The sequence below is a fragment of the Ciona robusta genome, chromosome 10, assembly GCF_009617815.1.
Source record: "Ciona robusta chromosome 10, ASM961781v2".
In the NCBI taxonomy this organism is placed as follows: domain Eukaryota; kingdom Metazoa; phylum Chordata; class Ascidiacea; order Phlebobranchia; family Cionidae; genus Ciona; species Ciona robusta.
The window spans coordinates 4002109-4018070 of record NC_143244.1 but is presented as its reverse complement, the minus strand read 5'-3'; the positions used below and the strand labels follow the sequence as shown (position 1 = coordinate 4018070).

The following is a 15962-nucleotide window of genomic DNA, read 5'->3' as shown; positions in this document are numbered from 1 at the left end:
ACAGTTGTTCTTGGCTTTCTTGTTGTTGTTGTTGCTGATAGGGCGATTTTTTCCGCACTTATATCAATTCTCAATTCTACCATTTATTCTTTAATCTCTTGACTGAAATCAAAACATATTATATATTTATAATTTTTTGGCTGAATTTTCAGATTTAAAATCGCACAATTAGCATGTGTGCACCGAAGCGTAGACGAGTGTCTTTTTTATTTATCGTTATCTTCGGTATAAACACCGCGTCTCTCGTTTCTTTGCTTTTTTAGTTTACCGCTCGCAATAAATCATGATCATAGACACCTAAACATATGTTTAGGTATCTATGCTGTGATAAGGTTTATTAATACCAAAGCATATATACTAATTAATACTATGCTAATTAGTGTATACCGTGCTCATGCATTAGATCTGTGATCTTTTGTATTTCTATGGGAAAGATAGGACACTGAAGAACATATTACCCATTATTTCTAAAATCGCATTAGGTGTTGTTTCTTTGGTGATACCACGAATAAGCACTATCATACGTAATACGTTTATTAATTTACAGCAATTAAAAATATTAGTTTACCAATTCGACAACACACGCACGTACATAAATACCTGATAAAATAAATAGTAAATAATTTTCAGAAAAATAATGTTACATAATTATTCGACAGTATTATCAGGACTTTAAAAAACGAGTGTCAAAGCTGATTACTGTTTTTAAGTATTAAAAAAATACATAATAAAATGAAAACAGTACATTTTGAACCGGTAAAAAATGCGAAAAAGGTGCTAACCTTAAATGCTCACTAAATCACAGTAAAGCCGATTAAACGTTGTAGTTTGTGATGAGTGTGAACGATTAAACTAGATTTATAAAACAACATTGAATATTTTGTACAGTTTGGTTTTGTCCTATAAAACCAGTTTCTTTAGTATAGGCCATGCATTCATCTATTTAAGACTAAGTATTAATTCATCCACCTCTTAACTTATGCTAAGTTACATTAAGTTAGTCAAACACAATTGTACAACGGCACTTTTAAAGGTAGGAGGATAGTTGAGCAATCCGTGGTATTTGCTGTCTGAACTTGGTGGTATGACGAAAAGAATCAATCGTGTGCTCGTCTCGCTTACTCTAGTCGGAAAATCAGGGTACCAATCTCCATGATAACCAGGTTTCCCGTTGCTCTGAGTCACTATATCAGTCTGTGTATAAATAACAAACTTCTTAACTTGGGAATCTAACTTCCAGGGGGTGAAAGTTAAAATAGGCGCACATTGGTTTTAGGAGGTTTTAGCTGTTTATTTAAAAAACTGCACCAAGTATTTCAGTTTATTAGGCCAGTTTAGCTATTTAGGTTAGTGCTTACAGTTAACACTTGTTTAGGAAATTTAATTATTTAATAAGTTTAGTTAAAAACGTTGAAACAAACGGTTTGTTAGAAAAAAATATATATTTAAAAATAGTTATTTTCCACTTATAAATTTAGATTAGGTCAAAAAACGAAGGAAAACTACATAAAACGCCCTGGAATCCATTGACTACAATAGTAAACGCGAACGACCTGCAAAAAAAAGAGAGCGTATTATCTCATTCCTTTACCGCGTTCTAATCTTTTTTTCGGTGGCTGCTACGGGTAAAAATACTATTACGACGCAAATAAATACAGTAGTGGATCCCTACTATTCCGTAAATACAAATTACAGTTTAAGTTTAGGGGTAAATATATTTGTTTTACACACTCTGTGAAGAACGCAGCGCCAAGTGTACTAAAATATTGCGTAAATGGATACGTTATATTTTTATGTATAGGTGTATTCCAGTCTTACCGTTGTGTTGTAACTTGAACCGAGCCAAATACGAACAAAATCATCTGATCCGAATACGACCGTGTCTCGACAGTAGTTATAAACCATGTCGTACATCGCTTTATCCACAATATCCAGCAATCGACCGCCGTTGTCAATACAGTTTTTCGACGACGTGTGGCCGGTTATATATTTTCTATCTGCATCATCAGGGAACCAAATGATCAGATTCTGATAAACCATTCCATTAACTAAAAGAAAAAGGTATACAGTAAGGTGGGGGAAGATGGGAAACCTTTTAATTCTATTTTTTCGTCCCATTTAGTAGTAAACAAAGAATCTTTAAAGAAATATAAAACTGTATCTATTTATGAATTAATATTAAAGTAAATGAGATTGTTATTATTCGTAGCCATACATTGGTTTTAAATCGTACATGTATACGAGGACCAATCCACAGTTATTCGCATCGTATCCCACTCTGTAGTTTGTTCAATCAGTTCAAACTCAGCTACAAATGTCCCTCTCTTAATTTCAAGAATGGTCACGTTGAACTTGTCGGGCAAAGATGGGTTGCTCGGTTTTGCTGTTGCGTTAACGTAATCAGGAACTTTGGGCAAGCACATTCTGTAGGGTATCTCCGCCCTTGTTTTAGCGTTCTTTGAACTCAAATATATTTCAATACTTCCCTTGCCGGTCAGCGAGCGATCTGTTGTTAAACTTGTTTAATAACTTTATTTTTAACTTTAACGTAAACAACTTACGTGAACCAACTGCGCTCATAACTTGTACAAGCAACACAAACCAAACGCACTTCATAATAACCAATAGTAATTAAAATAATTCGTACAGTAATCTACGTTATGCTAAAGTACAGTTAAGTGAAACAATTTAGCCATTAACCGTATTTGAACAACTGACTGGTGATGCTAGATATTGGTACAATATATATTATTTAGACTCGATTCATATGAATACCAGTTCGCATGAGTGCACGAAACAAAATGACTTTTAAACTGTTTTTAACCTAGAGTTCCGTGAATAAGTACCACTATTTGTGCCAGTTTTACGAATCTTGGTTTGCGTACAGTTTATACCTCGAAATTTCCAATAACTGAATGTATCTTATTATACTACGTAACACTTATACTGAAAACGTAAGACAAAGCAAGAACGTCCGGCTTGTCTTGTAGTTACTGAAACTGTGTAGCTGGTAATATTAACCGCTTTTTATAATAGACATCATGACTATGGTAAAACCCAAAAATGTTTGAGTTTATTTCTGTTTAATATTAATAGTGCGAACATCCTCTCTTACGCCGTGCAGGTTGCGGAAAATGCTTGCTGTATGGATAAGTGGAAATTTACGCGTTCAATCATTCCTATTTAATTCTAGTTTGGTGTAAAATCACACAACAAAAGACCCTTAAAGAAATTGTCTTTGGAATTTGGTGTTTCTGCCCGCATTCTTTCGTTTTTATTAAAAAGGGTGTACATAACTTGTCATTCGTGACAAAAAGAGGATTTAAATTTTGTCTGTAAAAAAATTTATTAGTAGGCTACTACACGTCTTAATTAGTCATGACGTTGCCGTAGTAGTCGTCTGTACATGGGCGGCCTAATGGAATAACACAAAACAAGACAATTTAGTAGAGTGAGGAAAGACCACAGAAATAAAAAGAGTAGAACGCGCAGCTGCACAAAACCGTGATATATTCTTTTTTCTATTCACGTGACCGCCAACTCCGTCCCCATTTTGTTTGGTCTCCATTGTAAAAGATAGGCGCATAGTATTTTTGGAAGGTTTTAGCTGTTTATTTTAAAAACTACACCAACTATTCAAGTTTATTAGACCAGTTTATTTATTTAGTAGGTTAACGCTTACAGTTTACCACTTGTTCAGGAAATTTAATTAAAAATTTTAAACAAACGGTTTGTTAGAAATATATATATTAGAAAAAAGTTGTTTTACACTACAACTTTAAATTAAGTAAAAAAAAAACAAAGAAAAACTACATAAAACGTCATCGATTCCATTGACTACAATAGTAAACGGGACCGACCCGCGAAAGAGAGAGAGTGTATCACTTCTCTCCTGTGCCGACATTAGAGATGCGCGTTCTATTCTTTTTGAGCACGGTAGTGGTCATATAGATCCTTTTTCGTCGAACAATTGTTCTTGGCTTTCTTGTTGTTTTTGTTGCTGATAGGGCGATTTTTTCCGCACTTATATCAATTCTCATTTCTACCATTTATTCTTTAATCTCTTGACTGAAATCAAATCATATTATATATTTATAATTTTTGGGCTGAATTTTCAGATTTAAAATCGCACAATTAGCATGTGTGCACCGAAGCGTAGACGAGTGCCTTTTTTATTTATCGTTATCTTCGGTATAAACACCGCGTCTCTCGTTTCTTTGCTTTTTTAGTTTACCGCTGGCAATAAATCATGATCATAGACACCTAAACATATGTTTAGATATCTATGCTGTGATAAGGTTAATTAATACCAAAGCATATATACTAATTAATACTATGCTAATTAGTGTATACCGTGCTCATGCATTAGATCTGTGATCTTTTGTATTTCTATGGGAAAAATAGGACACTGAAGAACATATTACCCATTATTTCTAAAATCGCATTAGGTGTTGTTTCTTTGGTGATACCACGAATAAGTACTATCATACGTAATACGTTTATAAATTTACAGCAATTAAAAATAGTAAGTTTACCAATTCGACAACACACGCACGTACATAAATACCTGATAAAATAAATAGTAAATAATTTTCAGAAAAATAATGTTACATAATTATTCGACAGTATTATCACGACTTTAAAAAACGAGCGTCAAAGCTGATTACTGTTTTTAAGTATTAAAAAAATACATAAAAAAATGAAAACAGTACATTTTGAACCGGTAAAAAATGCGAAAGAGGTGCTAACCTTAAATGCTCACTAAATCACAGTAAAGCCGATTAAACGTTGTAGTTTGTGATGAGTGTGAACGATTAAACTAGATTTATAAAACAACATTGAATATTTTGTACAGTTTGGTTTTGTTCTATAAAACCAGTTTCTTTAGTATAGGCCATGCATTCATCTATTTAAGACTAAGTATTAATTCATCCACCTCTTAACTTATGCTAAGTTACATTAAGTTAGTCGAACACAATTGTACAGCGGCACTTTTAAAGGTAGGAGGATAGTTGAGCAATCCGTGGTATTTGCTGTCTGAACTTGGTGGTATGACGAAAAGAATCAATCGTGTGCTCGTCTCGCTTACTCTAGTCGGAAAATCAGGGTACCAATCTCCATGATAACCAGGTTTCCCGTTGCTCTGAGTCACTATATCAGTCTGTGTATAAATAGCAAACTTCTTAACTTGGGAATCTAACTTCCAGGGGGTGAAAGTTAAAATAGGCGCACATTGGTTTTAGGAGGTTTTAGCTGTTTATTTCAAAATCTGCACCAAGTATTTCAGTTTAATAGGCCAGTTTAGCTATTTAGGTTAGCGCTTACAGTTAACACTTGTTTAGGAAATTTAATTATTTAATAAATTTAGTTAAAAACGTTGAAACAAACGGTTTGTTAGAAAAAAATATATATTTAAAAATAGTTATTTTCCACTTATAAATTTAAATTAGGTCAAAAAAACGAAGAAAAACTACATAAAACGCGCTGGAATCCATTGACTACAATAGTAAACGCGAACGACCTGCAAAAGAAAGAGAGCGTATCATCTCACTCCTTTACCGCGTTCTATTATTTTTTTTTTTCGGTGGCTGCTACGGGTAAAAATGCTATTACGACGCAAATAAATACAGTTGTGGATCCCTACTATTCCGTAAATAAAAATTACAGTTTAAGTTTAGGGGTAAATATATTTGTTTTACACACTCTGTGAAGAACGCAGCGCCAAGTGTACTAAAATATTGCGTAAATAGATACGTTATATTTATATGTATAGGTGTATTCCAGTCTTACCGTTGTGTTGTAACTTGAACCGAGCCAAATACGAACAAAATCATCTGATCCGAATACGACCGTGTCTCGACAGTAGTTATAAACCACGTCGTACATCGCTTCATCCACAATATCCAGCAATCGACCGCCGTTGTTAATACAGTTTTTCGACGACGTGTGGCCGTTTATATATTTTCTATCTGCATCATCAGGGAACCAAATGATCAGATTCTGATAAACCATTCCATTAACTAAAAGAAAAAGGTATACAGTAAGGTGGGGGAAGATGGGAAACTTTTTAATTCTATTTTCTCGTCCCATTTGGTAGTAAACAAATTATATTTAAAGAATTATAAAACTGTATCTATTTATGAATTAATATTAAAGTAAATGAGATTGTTAATATTCGTAGCCATACATTAGTTTTAAATCGTACATGTATACGAGGACCAATCCACAGTTATTCGCATCGTATCCCACTCTGTAGTTTGTTCAATCAATTCAAACTCAGCTACAAATGTCCCTCTCTTAATTTCAAGAATGGTCACGTTGAACTTGTCGGGCAAAGATGGGTTGCTCGGTTTTGCGGTTGCGTTAACGTAATCAGGAACTTTGGGCAAGCACATTCTGTAGGGTATCTCCGCCCTTGTTTTAGCGTTCTTTGAACTCAAATATATTTCAATACTTCCCTTGCCGGTCAGCGAGCGATCTGTTGCTAAACTTGTTTAATAACTTTTTTTTTAACTTTAACGTAAACAACTTACGTGAACCAACTGCGCTCATAACTTGTACAAGCAACACAAACCAAACGCACTTCATAATAACCAATAGTAATTAAAATAATCCGTACAGTAATCTGCGTTATGCTAAAGTACAGTTAGGTGAAACAACTTAGCCATTAACCGTATTTGAACAACTGACTTATGATGCTAGATATTGGTACAATATATATTATTTAGACTCGATTTATATGAATACCAGTTCGCATGAGTGCACGAAACGAAATGACTTTTAAACTGTTTTTAACCTAGAGTTCCGTGAATAAGTACCACTATTTGTGCCAGTTTTACGAATCTTGGTTTGCGTAAAGTTTATACCTCGAAATTTCCAATAACTGAATGTATCTTATTATACTACGTAACACTTATACTGAAAACGTAAGACAAAGCAAGAACGTCCGGCTTGTCTTGTAGTTACTGAAACTGTGTAGCTGGTAATATTAACCGCTTTTTATAATAGACATCATGACTATGGTAAAACCCAAAAATGTTTGAGTTTATTTCTGTTAAATATTAATAGTGCGAACATCCTCTCTTACGCCGTGCAGGTTGCAGAAAATGCTTGCTGTATGGATAAGTGGAAATTTACGCGTTCAATCATTCCTATTTAATTCTAGTTTGGTGTAAAATCACACAACAAAAGACTCTTAAAGAAATTGTCTTTGGAATTTGGTGTTTCTGCCCGCATTCTTTCGTTTTTATTAAAAAGCGTGTACATAACTTGTCATTCGTGACAAAAAGAGGATTTAAATTTTGTCTGTAAAAAAATTTATCAGTAGGCTACTACACGTCTTAATTAGTCATGACGTTGCCGTAGTAGTCGTCTGTACATGGGCGGCCTAATGGAATGACACAAATCAAGACAATTTAGTAGAGTGAGGAAAGACCACAGAAATAAAAAGAGTAGAACGCGCAGCTGCACAAAACCGTGATATATTCTTTTTTTATTTATGTGACCGCCAACTCCGTCCCCATTTTGCTTGGTCATCATTGTAAAAGATAGGCGCATAGTATTTTTGGAAGGTTTTAGCTGTTTATTTTAAAAACTACACCAACTATTCAAGTTTATTAGACCAGTTTATTTATTTAGTAGGTTAACTCTTACAGTTTATCACTTGTTTAGGAAATTTAATTAAAGATTTTAAACAAACGGTTTGTTAGAAATATATATATTAGAAAAAAGTTGTTTTACACTATAACTTTAAATTAGGTAAAAAATACAAAGAAAAACTACATAAAACGTCATCGATTCCATTGACTACAATAGTAAACGGGAACGACCCGCGAAAGAGAGAGAGTGTATCACTTCTCTCCTGTGCCGACATTAGAGATGCGCGTTCTATTTTTTTTCAGCACGGTAGTGGTCATATAGATCCTTTTTCGTCGAACAGTTGTTCTTGGCTTTGTTGTTGTTGTTGTTGCTGATAGGGCGATTTTTTCCGCACTTATATCAATTCTCAATTCTACCATTTATTCTTTAATCTCTTGACTGAAATCAAATCATATTATATATTTATAATTTTTTGGCTGAATTTTCAGATTTAAAATCGCACAATTAGCATGTGTGCCCCAAAGCGTAGACGAGTGCCTTTTTTATTTATCGTTATCTTCGGTATAAACGCCGCGTCTCTCGTTTCTTTGCTTTTTTAGTTTACCGCTCGCAATAAATCATGATCATAGACACCTAAACATATGTTTAGGTATCTATGCTGTGATAAGGTTTATTAATACCAAAGCATATATACTAATTAATACTATGCTAATTAGTGTATACCGTGCTCATGCATTAGATCTGTGATCTCTTGTATTTCTATGGGAAAGATAGGACACTGAAGAACATATTACCCATTATTTCTAAAATCGCATTAGGTGTTGTTTCTTTGGTGATACCACGAATAAGTACTATCATACGTAATACGTTTATTAATTTACAGCAATTAAAAATAGTAAGTTTACCAATTCGACAACACACGGACGTACATAAATACCTGATAAAATAAATAGTAAATAATTTTCAGAAAAATAATGTTACATAATTATTCGACAGTATTATCAGGACTTTAAAAAACGAGTGTCAAAGCTGATTACTGTTTTTAAGTATTAAAAAATACATAATAAAATGAAAACAGTACATTTTGAACCGGTAAAAAATGCGAAAAAGGTGCTAACCTTAAATGCTCACTAAATCACAGTAAAGCCGATTAAACGTTGTAGTTTGTGATGAGTGTGAACGATTAAACTAGATTTATAAAACAACATTGAATATTTTGTACAGTTTGGTTTTGTCCTATAAAACCAGTTTCTTTAGTATAGGCCATGCATTCATCTATTTAAGACTAAGTATTAATTCATCCACCTCTTAACTTATGCTAAGTTACATTAAGTTAGTCAAACACAATTGTACAACGGCACTTTTAAAGGTAGGAGGATAGTTGAGCAATCCGTGGTATTTGCTGTCTGAACTTGGTGGTATGACGAAAAGAATCAATCGTGTGCTCGTCTCGCTTACTCTAGTCGGAAAATCAGGGTACCAATCTCCATGATAACCAGGTTTCCCGTTGCTCTGAGTCACTATATCAGTCTGTGTATAAATAACAAACTTCTTAACTTGGGAATCTAACTTCCAGGGGGTAAAAGTTAAAATAGGCGCACATTGGTTTTAGGAGGTTTTAGCTGTTTATTTAAAAAACTGCACCAAGTATTTCAGTTTATTAGGCCAGTTTAGCTATTTAGGTTATAGCGCTTACAGTTAACACTTGTTTAGGAAATTTAATTATTTAATAAATTTAGTTAAAAACGTTGAAACAAACGGTTTGTTAGAAAAAAATATATATTTAAAAATAGTTATTTTCCACTTATAAATTTAAATTAGGTCAAAAAAACGAAGAAAAACTACATAAAAGAATCCATTGGCTACAATAGTAAACGCGAACGACCTGCAAAAGAAAGAGAGCGTATCATCTCACTTCTTTACCGCGTTCTATTCTTTTTTTCGGTGGCTGCTACGGGTAAAATGCTTTTACGACGCGAATAAATACAGTTGTGGATCCGTACTATTCCGTAAATAAAAATTACAGTTTAAGTTTAGGGGTAAATATATTTGTTTTACACACTCTGTGAAGAACGCAGCGCCAAGTGTACTAAAATATTGCGTAAATAGATACGTTATATTTATATGTATAGGTGTATTCCAGTCTTACCGTTGTGTTGTAACTTGAACCGAGCCAAATACGAACAAAATCATCTGATCCGAATACGACCGTGTCTCGACAGTAGTTATAAACCACGTCGAACATCGCTTTATCCACAATATCCACCAATCGACCGCCGTTGTCAATACAGTTTTTCGACGACGTGTGGCCGGTTATATATTTTCTATCTGCATCATCAGGGAACCAAATGATCAGATTCTGATAAACCATTCCATTAACTAAAAGAAAAAGGTATACAGTAAGGTGGGGGAAGATGGGAAACCTTTTAATTCTATTTTTTCGTCCCATTTAGTAGTAAACAAAGAATCTTTAAAGAAATATAAAACTGTATCTATTTATGAATTAATATTAAAGTAAATGAGATTGTTATTATTCGTAGCCATACATTAGTTTTAAATCGTACATGTATACGAGGACCAATCCACAGTTATTCGCATCGTATCCCACTCTGTAGTTTGTTCAATCAGTTCAAACTCAGCTACAAATGTTCCTCTCTTAATTTCAAGAATGGTCACGTTGAACTTGTCGGGCAAAGATGGGTTGCTCGGTTTTGCTGTTGCGTTAACGTAATCAGGAACTTTGGGCAAGCACATTCTGTAGGGTATCTCCGCCCTTGTTTTAGCGTTCTTTGAACTCAAATATATTTCAATACTTCCCTTGCCGGTCAGCGAGCGATCTGTTGTTAAACTTGTTTAATAACTTTATTTTTAACTTTAACGTAAACAACTTACGTGAACCAACTGCGCTCATAACTTGTACAAGCAACACAAACCAAACGCACTTCATAATAACCAATAGTAATTAAAATAATTCGTACAGTAATCTGCGTTATGCTAAAGTACAGTTAGGTGAAACAACTTAGCCAATAACCGTATTTGAACAACTGACTGGTGATGCTAGATATTGGTACAATATATATTAGTTAGACTCGATTCGTATGAATACCAGTTCGCATGCGTGCACGAAACAAAATGACTTTTAAATTGTTTTTAACCTAAATTTCCGTGAATAAGTACCACTATTTGTGCCAGTTTTACGAATCTTGGTTTGCGAAAATTTTATACCTCGAAATTTCCAATAACTGAATGTATCTAATTATACTACGTAACACTTATTGTAACGTCTTAATTTGCTTTATAATTCGCTCTTGCTTTGTAGCAGCTTGTTTATGTCCCCTAATTTTAATTTCTCATGTGTGTGTACTTTATGTGTTATGTGACGTCACAATTACACCACGTTTGGCCAAAGTTAGTATAGACCAAGTTAGGAAACGGCGCTCGTGTCCGCCATTACGGAGCCCACAGAGCGTCAATCGCCTATACAAATGCATGGTCGGCATGTGTTCATTTAGTCCTTGTTTATGTCCCCTAATTTTAATTTCTCATGTGTGTGTACTTTATGTGTTATGTGACGTCACAATTACACCACGTTTGGCCAAAGTTAGTATAGACCAAGTTAGGAAACGGCGCTCGTGTCCGCCATTACGGAGCCCACAGAGCGTCAATCGCCTATACAAATGCATGGTCGGCATGTGTTCATTTAGTCCTTGTAAGCTATACAAAGCAAGAAAACACGTATAGCGGTTGTTTTAACGTTTAAAATATAATTTCTAATATAAATCTTGTTATATAATATTAAACCTAGGAATTAATGTGAAGTAAATTAATATTTTGACTGGTTTTCGGCGTACAGTGTGGTTTAACAGGGTAATTTCCTTGGCGATTAAAACTAGCAGCAATCAGCTTAGTTTACATAATAGTATATGATCATACCTACGAATCTACAGAGCCATTCTTTACTACATTTATAACCCAACATGAGTGGTAATGCAGCTCCAAACTGCTTAAGTACTAGCAGATAAGGTGTTCGCGTTTTCCGATTTCATAAAGACCCGTAACGCAGAAAAGGTAGCTCACTAATTCAAGCAGAGGACCAAAAATAGTAACTCAGTATTGTTTTCCTCAATGTCACTTCGATATTAGGCAAATTTTACACAGATACCTTAAGTTTCGTTGCCGGGTATACGTGTTAAGTTTGTGAGCCCAAAAGTAAAATCACGGCAATTTACATGCAAAACTGCAGCTAGATACACCAGTTTATGGTAATGTTATGCGTTTTTGTTTGTATTTTTATATTTTAAACATGTTCTTTTTTGTTTTTGGTTAGTAAACTTGATATTTTCTGCTTTTTTACTCTTTAATTGATTGAGTGTTCAATAAAAGTTGATTATTTTTGTGAGGTTTATTATTGTGATAAGATATAACATTAGTAGAAAGCCATTTTTACGCGCAGAAGTGCTTGGTTTTTAAAAATCGCAATATTTAAACGAAAAACAGCACCCAGCAATGATAAAATGCTATGCCGTGGGCTCCGTAATGGTGGCGTCTATGACGTCATAGACGCGCGACAATGGATATCTAAAAGACTCGTTGTTTTACAATCCGTTTCCTAACTTGGTCTATACTAACTTTGCGTTTGGCTGCTGGTAATCATTTTTTATATCTTTCTTTTCCGATCACCTCGCAGTCCAAGTGTACTGTTGTATTTATATCTGCCAACATCCATCTTGTTTGAATAGTTACCCCTGAGCGGCCCTGTGTGTGCCTGCTATCTTGTCCTAAAATTGTTCGGTAGGTGCTATGTTTTTTATATATCGTATTATTCTGTGTGATAGTATGTAAACCGTACGCCCTGTGTGTGTGTACTATTTAAGTGTGTGTGTATCACTAAAGTGCCTGTGTATTATTTAATCGTGTATATATTTTTAGAAAACCGTGCGTACATACGTACCGTGCGTACCCGTACAAAATAAATTCGTTTACAACAAACCAACGTACGCGTTTTCGTCAATCTACAACCCTCGTGTGACCTGTCGGGACGACCTAGGACGGTTCTAGGCTATATCCCCCCAGGCGTTTTCCCACCGGCGATTTTCCCCCCGGCTATTTCCCCACAGTAACTATTCCCCCCTGACTATTTCCCCCCGTGACCATTCCCCCCCAAGACTATTCCCCCGTGACTATCCCCCCCGGCTAATTCCCCCCTTTGACTATTCCCCCCGGCCATCTCCCCCCGTGACTATCCCCCCCGGCTAATTCCCCCCCGGCTAATTCCCCCCCGGCTAATTCCCCCCCGTGACAATTCCCCGGCTAACTCCAAACCCCTAACCCCTAACACGATGGTCACAGGGGGGAAACAGCCGGTGGAGGAACAGTCGGAAGGGAAATAGCCGGGGAAAATAGCTGGGGTGGAATAGCCGGGGGGAATAGTCACAGGGGGGAATGGTTACGGGGGAACTAGCCAAGGGGGAAATAGCCGGGGGAATAGTCATCGGGGGGAAATAGCCGATGGGGAACGGTCACGGGGGTAACTAGCCCGGGGGATATAGTCTTGGGGGGAAATAGCCGGAGGGAAATAGTCATCGGGGGGAAATAGCCGGTGGGGAATAGTCACGGGGGGGAAAGAGCCGGTGGGGAATAGTCACGGGGGGAAATAGCCGGAGGGGAATAGTCACGGAGGGGAAATAGTCGTTGGGGGGAATTAGCCGGGGGGAAATAGTCGTTGGGGGAATTAGCCGGGGGGAATTAGCCGGGCGGGAAATAGCCGGTTACGACCTAGGACACGCCTCTCATAGACCGTTACACTTATACTGAAACGTAAGACAAAGCAAGAACGTCCGGCTTGTGTCTTGTAGTTACTGAAACTGTGTAGATGGTAATATTGACCCGCCTTTTATAATAGACATCATGACTTTGGTAAACCCCAAAAATGTTTGAGTTTATTTCTGTTTAATCTTAATATTGCGAATGCGAACAATACACCATCGATTAATAAAATCACGAAAGATGATACATATTTGGGGAAATATTCGACTATGTATGGTCACGTGGGCTGTGTCTACAAGACGACTTAATTCAGTGCTGAGAAATATGATTTTAAACAAGTAGCGCATTATTAAGCGATGTAGAGTATAAGCTACGGCCACAATGATATAAACATGTGTTGCGTGGGTGACTAAAACTGACGGAAATGCGTTAAATTGAACAAAGAGAAAATGCACGCTACTAATTCGACCCTGTATATACGTTTTACCCATTTAAAATGAATTCACTCCTCATCCAACTTGTACTAACTAAGTTAGATTAGGTTAGTCGAACATAATTGTGCAGTGGTGAAAATAGGAATTGTCGGGTTATAATTAAACAATCCGTGGTAGCTTGGGCTTGTTTGTGAGATATGAAGCAACATTCCGGTTCTCATCTTATGTTTGCTTCCCGTTTTTGGATTATCAAGATACCAATCTCCATGATAACCAGGTTTCCCGTTGCTCTGCGTCACTGTATTAGTCTGTGGATAAATAACACAGGCTTTCAACTTCGGAAACTAACTTTCAGGGGGTCATATAGTTTACATTAAATTGAGAGTAAATCTTTTAAAATGTTTTTTGTAAAATGTTTTAAGTTAAGATGCGTTTCGCTAAAATATGAGTATACCAACCATAAAAAAACAATTAAAAATCGCTAATTGAATAGCAGACCTCCCAACATTTGGGTATATAACTGCTTCGGGCTCCTACGGGTTAAAAATGCTTTTATTGCGCAAATAAATCCAGTTGTGAATCCCTGCTATTCCGTAATAAAAACAATTTGCTTGGTTAAGAAAAACGTCGTAAATATATAGAGCGGCGCTACTTTTGGCACATATTTCGGTTGTTTATTTCCGTTTAAAAGGTAAAGTCTATTTGTTTTACACGCATCTGTAAAGAACGCAGCGCCAAGCCAAGTGCCTTACCGTATAGCCAGTGTATAACAAATTCGTTATTGTCGAGTGGGGGAAGATGGGACAACTTTAGCACATAATATCCAAACATTCTTATCGTGTTTAAATCAATTAACAACGGTCTATAGGCGAGTCGTGAAGATACGGTTTTTATAATTTTTTATACGTTTTTTGTTTACTACCAAAAGGAACGAGAAAATAGAATAAAAAGGTGTCCCATCTTCCCACACTTTACCATATATATATGTGTGTATTCCAGCCCTACCGTTTGGTTGTAACTTGAACCGAGCCAAACAAAAGCCGAAGTTCGTGATCCGAATACGACGGTTCGTTGACAGTAGTTATAAACCACGTCGAACATCGCTTTATCCACAATATCCACCAATCGACCGCCGTTGTTAATGCAGTTTTCCGATGACGTGGTGCGGTCTAGAATCGTAAGATCTGCAGCATCAGGGAACCAAAGAATCAGATTCTGATAAACCATTCCATTACCTGTAAGAAAAACGACATACATTTTATATAATATAGTAGGGTGGGGGGGATGAGACACCTTTTCAGCATGCTAAGAACATTTAAAGAATTATAAAACGTATAATGACTACTCTTGTAGACAGTTGTTAATGATTTAAATCACGATCATAATAGTTGGATATTATGTGCTAAAGGTGCCCCATCTCCTCCCACCTTACCAAATTAATAAATTAATATTTAGGTAAATGAGAATGTTAGCATTCGTGACCATGCAATAGTTTTACATTGGTACCTATATACGAGGTCCAATTCACAGTTATTCGCATCGTATCCCACTCTGTAGTTTGTTCAACCAGTTTGAACTCAACTGCAAATGTCCCTCTCTTAATTTCAAGAATGGTCACGTTGAACTTGTCGGGCAAAGATGGGTTGCTCGGTTTTGCTGTTGCGTAAACGTAATCAGGAACTTTGGGCAAGCACATTCTGTAGGGTATCTCTGCCTTTGTTTTAGCGTTCTTTGAATTCAAATATAGTTCGATACTTCCCCTGCCGATCAGTGGTCGATCTGTTGTTAAATTTCTTTAAGAAATATTCTTTTTCTAACTTTAACGTAAACAACTTACCTGAATCAACTACGCTCATAACTTCTACAAACAACAAAAACCAAACGCACTTCATAGTAACTATAATAGTAATCGAAAAATATCTGTTTTTTCAACTATTAGTTAGACTCAATTTATATGAATATACCAGTTCGATTAAGTAACAAAACAAAATGACGTTTAACTGTTTTCAACCTATATATAGTTTCGTGTTAACACGTACCGTTGTGTGTGTCCGTTAAAGGAAACTTGGCTTGCGTGAAGTTTATACCTCGAAATTTCCGATAACTTGATGTACCTTATTATACTACGTAACACTTATATAGTAGAATGGGGGAAGATGGGAC

General features: G+C 35.9%; 4 protein-coding genes across 4 annotated transcripts; all 4 read right to left on the bottom strand.

Moving 5' to 3' along the window:
• Positions 1–514: 514 nt before the first annotated feature.
• Positions 515–2728, bottom strand: LOC149729672 (uncharacterized). Its single transcript, XM_089886794.1, has 4 exons — positions 2562–2728; positions 2234–2506; positions 1819–2048; positions 515–1194 (listed from the first exon to the last, which is right to left on the bottom strand). The coding sequence occupies exons 1-4, from the start codon at positions 2614–2616 to the stop codon at positions 988–990; spliced, it is 765 nt and encodes a 254-aa protein (XP_089742920.1). The 5' UTR covers positions 2617–2728; the 3' UTR covers positions 515–987.
• A 1806-nt stretch (positions 2729–4534) lies between these two features.
• LOC149729671 (uncharacterized) lies at positions 4535–6812 on the bottom strand. Its single transcript, XM_089886767.1, has 4 exons — positions 6534–6812; positions 6206–6478; positions 5791–6020; positions 4535–5161 (listed from the first exon to the last, which is right to left on the bottom strand). The coding sequence occupies exons 1-4, from the start codon at positions 6586–6588 to the stop codon at positions 4955–4957; spliced, it is 765 nt and encodes a 254-aa protein (XP_089742893.1). The 5' UTR covers positions 6589–6812; the 3' UTR covers positions 4535–4954.
• Positions 6813–8660: 1848 nt separating this feature from the next.
• Positions 8661–11088, bottom strand: LOC149729670 (uncharacterized). The gene is made up of 4 exons (XM_089886766.1): positions 10492–11088; positions 10164–10436; positions 9749–9978; positions 8661–9129 (listed from the first exon to the last, which is right to left on the bottom strand). Exons 1-4 carry the CDS (start codon positions 10544–10546, stop codon positions 8923–8925), a joined length of 765 nt encoding a protein of 254 aa, XP_089742892.1. The 5' UTR covers positions 10547–11088; the 3' UTR covers positions 8661–8922.
• Positions 11089–13463: 2375 nt separating this feature from the next.
• Positions 13464–15765, bottom strand: LOC149729669 (uncharacterized). The gene is made up of 4 exons (XM_089887452.1): positions 15637–15765; positions 15306–15578; positions 14805–15034; positions 13464–14107 (listed from the first exon to the last, which is right to left on the bottom strand). The coding sequence occupies exons 1-4, from the start codon at positions 15689–15691 to the stop codon at positions 13898–13900; spliced, it is 768 nt and encodes a 255-aa protein (XP_089743578.1). The 5' UTR covers positions 15692–15765; the 3' UTR covers positions 13464–13897.
• Between the last annotated feature and the right edge of the window lie 197 nt (positions 15766–15962).

Excerpts from the sequence above, each read along its gene's own strand:
- LOC149729669 (XM_089887452.1), bottom strand. The coding sequence starts at position 15,691 with ATGAAGTGCGTTTGGTTTTTGTTGTTTGTAGAAGTTATGAGCGTAGTT. Across the intron at positions 15,035-15,305 it reads GAATTGGACCTCGTATATAG|GTAATGGAATGGTTTATCAG; the intron begins GTACCAATGTAA and ends TTTTTCTTACAG. Across the intron at positions 14,108-14,804 it reads GTTCAAGTTACAACCAAACG|ACTAATACAGTGACGCAGAG; the intron begins GTAGGGCTGGAA and ends ATTTATCCACAG.
- LOC149729671 (XM_089886767.1), bottom strand. The coding sequence starts at position 6,588 with ATGAAGTGCGTTTGGTTTGTGTTGCTTGTACAAGTTATGAGCGCAGTT. Across the intron at positions 6,021-6,205 it reads GGATTGGTCCTCGTATACAT|TTAATGGAATGGTTTATCAG; the intron begins GTACGATTTAAA and ends TTTTTCTTTTAG. Across the intron at positions 5,162-5,790 it reads GTTCAAGTTACAACACAACG|ACTGATATAGTGACTCAGAG; the intron begins GTAAGACTGGAA and ends ATTTATACACAG.
- LOC149729672 (XM_089886794.1), bottom strand. The coding sequence starts at position 2,616 with ATGAAGTGCGTTTGGTTTGTGTTGCTTGTACAAGTTATGAGCGCAGTT. Across the intron at positions 2,507-2,561 it reads TATGAGCGCAGTTGGTTCAC|ATCGCTCGCTGACCGGCAAG; the intron begins GTAAGTTGTTTA and ends GTTTAACAACAG. Across the intron at positions 2,049-2,233 it reads GGATTGGTCCTCGTATACAT|TTAATGGAATGGTTTATCAG; the intron begins GTACGATTTAAA and ends TTTTTCTTTTAG.
- LOC149729670 (XM_089886766.1), bottom strand. The coding sequence starts at position 10,546 with ATGAAGTGCGTTTGGTTTGTGTTGCTTGTACAAGTTATGAGCGCAGTT. Across the intron at positions 10,437-10,491 it reads TATGAGCGCAGTTGGTTCAC|ATCGCTCGCTGACCGGCAAG; the intron begins GTAAGTTGTTTA and ends GTTTAACAACAG. Across the intron at positions 9,979-10,163 it reads GGATTGGTCCTCGTATACAT|TTAATGGAATGGTTTATCAG; the intron begins GTACGATTTAAA and ends TTTTTCTTTTAG.